Source organism: Convolutriloba macropyga, chromosome 2 (assembly GCF_964194025.1).
Source record: "Convolutriloba macropyga chromosome 2, txConMacr16.3, whole genome shotgun sequence".
NCBI classification, from domain to species: Eukaryota; Metazoa; Xenacoelomorpha; order Acoela; family Convolutidae; genus Convolutriloba; species Convolutriloba macropyga.
The window spans coordinates 70,032,296-70,039,298 of NC_134469.1; the positions used below are offsets into that span (position 1 = coordinate 70,032,296).

Here is a 7,003-nt window from a genome sequence, read left to right on the forward strand (position 1 = left end):
TGAGAATTCATCGGCATTCTTCTTTCTTGATTAACAAGGCTTCGTACATCTAATTGCGGAATGTTAACGAAACAGTGTCTGTTAGACTCGGTCTTTTCACCTCCAATATTTATTTTTGTCTGTAAATGAATAACTCAAGTTTCCAAGCTCCTAGCTTGTTCGTAACACTTTGATCAGATAACTCTCTTCTTTTTTCAATACTTTATTTTCTGTTATCGCGTTTTCTCTGGATTTAGCTGATAGAATGAACAATTTCATAGTCTTCAGCTCTTCTCGGCTTTCAACAGTGTTATTGCCTGAATAACTGTAACATCTTTCTTGCTCGTAAACATGATTAGGAGTGTTTGGGTTTTCCTACGTTCTTTATCAATTTTCTAAGTGTTTTAAATTGATTAACATATTTGGTCTCAATCCGATTAAGTACGTTTGTCACTCCGTCTTTGGTTGGGACAAGATTTTCTGCATTTGATTTTTAGAATGTTCATTGATTCTCTGTATGCAAACACGATGACTGACGTTGCATTTTTTCAAAATTGATTCCTCTTTGATTCCTCGCTGTAATTTGTCAGCAGTGACTACAGCAGCGTAGGTTTGTTTGATTTTGTCAAATGTTTTGTTCATGGCAAACCAATCAATTGATTGACAAGATCTTTAAATCATTTCTCCATGCAATTGAGCATTTCTCCAATATCCTCAATTTCAGTTTTCTTGGAAAATTTTGCTGTTGCTGAAGACCGAATGAAGTAGGAACTGAAAAAAATATATACTTTCTGAGTCTTTTTAGTACAAAGTACAATGTAAATCATTGAACTATTTCTGCCATATAAGATTCTGATCATCCCAATTCATCCAAACTTGTTACGAACTAGGCATCCATGAATTCGAACTCCGAACTAAGTACCTATTACTTTGAACTTCTAACAAAACAAAATTTTGATTCTGTTTGCTCACCAAGCTTAGTGGTCAAACAACATATAGCCCCCAATTGTAGTGAAAAGACAAAATTAGGGCTATTTTTTATGGGGAGGGGCTATTATGGATAAAACGCAATTTTATTGCAGAAACAAAATACGTCGAGCTTTTATAATAGCAATTGGAAAGATTTCACTAATTATAAACATTGACAAATTTAAATACCAAACGCTTTTATTCTCATTGTTTTTTTCCTTAATGGCATAATATAACTTTTGTTAATTACAGGTCAGGTCAGAATTTCTAATCTGCAGGCGTTGACTCTAGGCCCAGCTCCATTGTCCATTGTGCCATTCCAGATCTAAAATGATTGTATGGAGTTCAGCCCTGTGCATGTCTTGTCTTCTTCTTTGAAGATGTTTAGACTGTGGCTGAATGTAACTTCCTCTGGCAGATTGTCCTAGTCTTGAGAAGTTTGCACAGTGAAGCAGTTCCGTCCGCTTTCGCTTCCTGCTTTTTCGACATCACCTTCTGGTTTTCTCTGGAGATTCTGGAGTTATGCTCAAACAATCTGTCACTTTTACTGCTATCGTAAAAAGTGTTTGTTAGCTGGTACATATCTACCATGTTGACTTTTTTCCGTTTGTGTGCAAGGGCTGGAAGATCCAGTACCCTTAGTCTCAATTCATAGTCCAATTCTCTCATTTGGTTGACGAATTTCGTGGTTCTCATTTGGAAATTTTTGATTAGGTTGACATGTTTTCTTTTGTTCGGGTTGATGTAACAACTAAAGGTTGTCTAAATTTCAAGAATGGCCGCCAGGTAGAAATGCAAGGATCAATTACAAATGATTGGTCGCAAGTGACGAACCAAACTGATATGGATCTTAGTTGGAGTTTGTTCAAAGACGACTTGCTCATACTGATCTAACGCTTTCTGCTGATAATTAAGATAAAAGGAAACAAAGTGGTGTTCTGAAATGTTCCGTTTAAGGGTCGATAATGTTCATCATGCATACAAACACCATAAGAGAGAATCTCGAATCAAGCATTCTACTCTGCGCCAACAACACCTAGCTCTACCATAGGATTGACTCAACGGACGACAAAACTATTCTACTATTCTCAAATACGTTGAAAGCTAGTCGCAAGAAACTCTAAAGCAATATCAAGAAAAGAAATGCATCAATTTGCCAATGACCAGTGCCGATGTTTTTTGCCGACAACCGAGTACGCCCTATATGGTGTTAAAACAGCCAACTCGGAAAAGAATATGGGTGTCTGAATTGACAACAAGCTACACTTTGACAAGCATATCATCACCAATGTTAAAATAGCCAATTGAATCCTTGCCCTAATGAAAAAATGCTTCTGCAAGATGACAATGCTGATTTCCAGCAGTATTTACAAGTCGGTCATTCGACCCCATCTTGAATATTGCAATCAAGTTTGGTTCTTGGATCGCGATTATATCCAGAGTTAGTGTGTCGGCATTAAGGAACCAAAGTGTCAGTGGAGGTTTCCGCTTCCGTTTGCAGAGCTTTTTTGATATGACCTTTATGATTAGTTTGCCCCTCATGAGGTTCAGGTACATTCCGTTTTCCAATTCTTTCATGTGTTTTGCTCTCTGTGTGAGCTTCGGGATTGTATCTCTGACCTTGAAACTCTCTCTCTCTGGATGGATCCGTAGCTGCTTCTGTGAATATTCCGCGTTAGCGAGCCTGTTGAGATTTTTCGAGATATCATTCACTTCCGTATCATTGCCGAAGTTCAACCGTATAGGTCTTGCTTTAACTGGGTTTTTGATGCATTCGGGTTTTCTACCCAGCCTCACTTATTTCTTTACAGTTGCATCCGATCTCTCAATCTGAACCAAAAACATCTGGATTAGGTCCTCATCTTGCTTGAGTTGGTCTTTCCTTTGGAGCTTTGGATTCTCGTTGGCTCAAAAGATAATCACGTTTTTTGCTTTGCAATTCTTCTCGTTTGTTCTTTATTTGTCTCAAAGATAATTTCCTCGAGCAGAATAACCTGATTTTCTTCCTAATCAGTTCACGCCGATTCACTCGACCTTGTCCCTCTTCCGGCTGGTTTTTTAAGGGGAGGATGCTCCGTCATGAATTTGTAAAGTCCTGCACCAATGGTTCCATCTTGCCCATGGCCAAGTCAAGGTCTTTCCTTGTTTGTTGGGAGAAAGAATCACTAACTGTGTTTGCCTTCTCTGCATCGATCAGTTCTTTTACTGTCTTGGTACAGCAATCGCGGCTCAAAAACACGTGTCTAGTACTGACAGATTGCATCGTTTCTTCCTAGAAATTGAGCACACAGGTGTTTTCAACTCCTGTCACATTCCATCACTTGGTCATGGGGATGAGCGAATGACCTTTTGCACTGGTTGCAGGGCCAATCTTCATCGCTGACCAATTTAGAGTTTTTCCCTTTCTCTCTCAGATTTTTAGAGTTCCCCATCTTTAGGTATTAAGTTCAATCCGGCCGAGAGCTCTAATATAACGAAATCTCAAGAACACTCAAGGCTCGAATGAACTTATTTACAGATCACTGGGGGTGGGGGGGGGGGGGGGGGTGGGCACTTCTGCTTTTTACCTTTGCTTCTGGTGATTTTCGTTTGCTTGTTCGCTTTTATTTTCGGTTCCGGGGAGTTTCTTGTTCAAAAGCTTGCATGATGTCGATTCGTCCAAAGGGTTTTGGCAATTCGCTCTTCTGAGATTACGGTTTGGTGAACCTGACGGTGGTTATTGACTTTATTGGGGGTCTTCTTACTGTTTTCTCTGGAAATCAGCTTTTTCGGGCGTCAATGATGGTGATGCCAAGTCCTCTCAGCTGATCAAAGATGTCTGCCGACCCAAGTTGTCTCACGTACAGGATAACAGTTAATCTGTGCTGGATTCTCTTGAGATTTATGAGCAGATTCCACGTGGGTCAGGGCTTTGGGTTCTTAATGCGTTCGTACGAAACAGTGTTGCTAATTACATCGTGCCTCAAGGAGATGTCTTTCAAACAGCCCTGGTCGATAAAGTTCTGAAGAATCTTCCTGTTTTTTGCTCTGGAGCTCAGGTTTAGGCAAACGAGTGTAAAAGCGTGCCTTGCAATCTCTTTCTGTTCGGGAAATCTTTCGTGGTCACTGTTTCTCGGGTCGAGAACATTCCGTAAGGATTAGGCACCAATGAATGCACCAATAAGATCCACCATTACACTGTCAATTTAAATAATTTTTGTTTTTTTTCACCTCAAATGGAATTAAGTGTTTTCTCACTAATAAATAGCGGTTTCCGAGCAATTGTTTGAGAATTCATGCGTTTCTTAACTTGAACTGGTGGGAAAACTCATCGGTCGATGAACAACCCTTGAATAGGAAGAAGGTCGCTGACTTTTTACTTGCCTCCAGCGGTCTGTTAAATATTTCTACCATTTGAATGCGTTGTACGATCTAATAACCCTAAAGAGAAACTACATTAAGAAATGACCCTTCCCAACACTGGGAGAATATTGACTGTTCCGGGCCCTCCCAGCACTACGTCTTCATTAAGCATTTCCTATTTTTCAAATCCATCAATAAAATAATAGGTTCGGTAAATAAGTCAAATTAACAGTCTCCTGTTTTTCAACAACAGCTCCCATTGAAGCATGGAGTTTTTGCCAGATCAAGTTTCCTCCTCAATATTCTGTCAAGACACCTTGTCGAACACAAACAACAAGTGAACAAACGAGCCCTTATGAAAGTATTCTGGAGCTTCTTTATCGACAAATATGATGGAAGCAACCCCTGCACCTGGAGACTGTTCTGCAGATGCGGCAACTGTAACCCCAAGGGAAAAAAATCAATTATTATATTATTATTATTATTAAAACTCGTGCTAAATTTAAACTTGAAGGGTGAATAACCCGTGGAAGTGTACCCAGACGCCTGATCTACTACTACTACATCAATTAATACGAACTTAAAATTAAATTGAAAATGCTTGCAAACCTTCGAGTGAGCTCTAGATCCTACACTACTACTATTACTATTTCGCGCCCCCTACGTGTCCTAGAGCCTCGAATGCAAAGGATGGAGCTCTTTAGGAGAGGGAAGATCATTTTTATCCTTGGATATGACTTTAAATTTAGATTAATTAAGAGCAAAAAGATCATGATAAACTTGATGAAAGTTTGTGATTTTTTCTGCGTTGGTTCCTGCAGCTTGGTGCATAATTTAACGCACCCAGGAGCAAGTGATGCCTTTTATATGGTAACGTGCTATATAACATCATATAATCTGTAATCAGTCATAAACGGCATTGAGGGGCCTGGAACAGAATAGATCCAAAATATGCAAAATGAAATTCAGCCTTGACCCTGACCAATTTCAGATTTTTTGAAAAGCTCATTGATTGAGCATTGTGGCCAGTTCCTTGTGACTATGTACCGGAACCTCGCCATGGCTGAGGGTGCTCGCCAGGAACCAAGTGAAAATTACCAGACTGCTGTGTCTCGAAATGATCGTTCCAAATTATCGCTTGATTTTACACAGACACCGAAGAAGACTGAAAATCAGAATAATCCATGTTTCCTTGATTCGCCTGATATGCAGATGCTAAAAGTTGCTTCTCCAGAATTGGAGAAAATGATTCTTGATAACTACACAATAAACACTGGCTCAGCGACTCCTACTCCTACACAGTTTGTGAACCCGAAAGCTGTTACTCGAATGGAGCATGGTGTGTATGGTCAGCAAACTGTTCCGGAAAATCTATACGTCGACATATCTTCTACTCACTCTGTAAACGATTTGCAGCAAATGTCTGCATCTATTCCGAACCAGCGCAATATCATAATCAGTCAAGGCATCCCGCAATACATTACCAGTGCACCTGTTGTCATAAATCCCAGCCATCATCAGCAGCAACCAGTATCGTCGGCGTCAAATTTTCTACTGGCCAATGTGAGCTCCGTTCCAAAGGTGACTTCATCTGCTGAGTCTCGTATGGTGCTGACTTCTGCACCACCAGGTCTTGCCATTAATCAAATGCATCAGAGAAGCTTACCAAATCAAATAACAGTCCAACCGATTAACAATAACAATTTGAGCGCTTCGACCTCCTACTTAAGCAGCGTGGACCAATATTCTAATTCGAACTCTCCAGTGAGTGTGAAGACTGAGCCAGGCAACTTGTCATCTTCAGAATCGGTGCCATCCACAGCCGAGCAATCACCAGTGCCTCTGACCTTGAGCAATCCGTCCATGCAGGACCAAATCAAACAGGAACGCAAACGCCTTCGCAACCGAATTGCCGCTACCAAATGCCGAAAAAGAAAGCTAGAGAAAATTTCAACTCTTGAGGATCAAGTGAAAGAGTTGAAGAAGAGTAACTTTGACCTGAGTAAGCGGAAAGATCAGTTGAGAGAGCAAATTGCTCACTTGAAACAGAAGATGGTGATCCATTTGAAACATGGATGCCAAGTGCATGTGCAAAACATGGAAGTTTTCAATTCTTCCACCACGTGAACTGATGGCTGTCATTATGATCAATTCCAAACAAACTCGACAATAGAAATTATGTAATTTTCACCTTATAAATTTCATATATTTAATATTACTTTGGCTATTTTGTCTCTGTTCTCACTTTATTCAAATTACACGCTTCATTCTCAAATGAAATTGATGTTGTCTTTATTTACTTTCAATAATGTTTTTTATTAATTTTGAGGCTTTCGGAAGGAAAATTTTCATCAACCTTGATTTTATCGGTTTGTATTTCTCTCATATTCCGACGATACCGCTGCTGCTCTTATCTTCTTCCACTGTAAAATATTTCTGTATGTAGATTACTTGCTCCATATTTTCTCAATAGATTTTTACTTTTCATCTTTTTTACTGTCAACTGTTATCATAGGTAAAGGCATAGTTTCTTGTAATCCGGTACTGTATACTGTCATCAAAGTATGGTTGCTTTGTTTCGTAGTTGGGTTATTGCGAAAACAAGATTCATGGCCGCGATGATTGTTGGTTAAGCAAGACAATTTTGTATTATTAATTGCTCTCAAACAAAGTTTGTAGCAATTATATTAGTCCTGTCCGGTCTTTTTCATGC

General features: G+C 39.5%; 1 protein-coding gene across 1 annotated transcript; it reads left to right on the top strand.

Moving 5' to 3' along the window:
* The first annotated feature begins 5,255 nt into the window (after positions 1-5,255).
* Positions 5,256-6,777, top strand: LOC142335426 (transcription factor Jun-like). The gene has a single exon (XM_075383907.1). It carries the CDS (start codon positions 5,332-5,334, stop codon positions 6,415-6,417), a length of 1,086 nt encoding a protein of 361 aa, XP_075240022.1. The 5' UTR covers positions 5,256-5,331; the 3' UTR covers positions 6,418-6,777.
* Positions 6,778-7,003: the final 226 nt, after the last annotated feature.

Bases quoted from the DNA above. Each gene is read 5' to 3' on its own strand.
- LOC142335426 (XM_075383907.1), top strand. From the start codon at position 5,332: ATGTACCGGAACCTCGCCATGGCTGAGGGTGCTCGCCAGGAACCAAGT.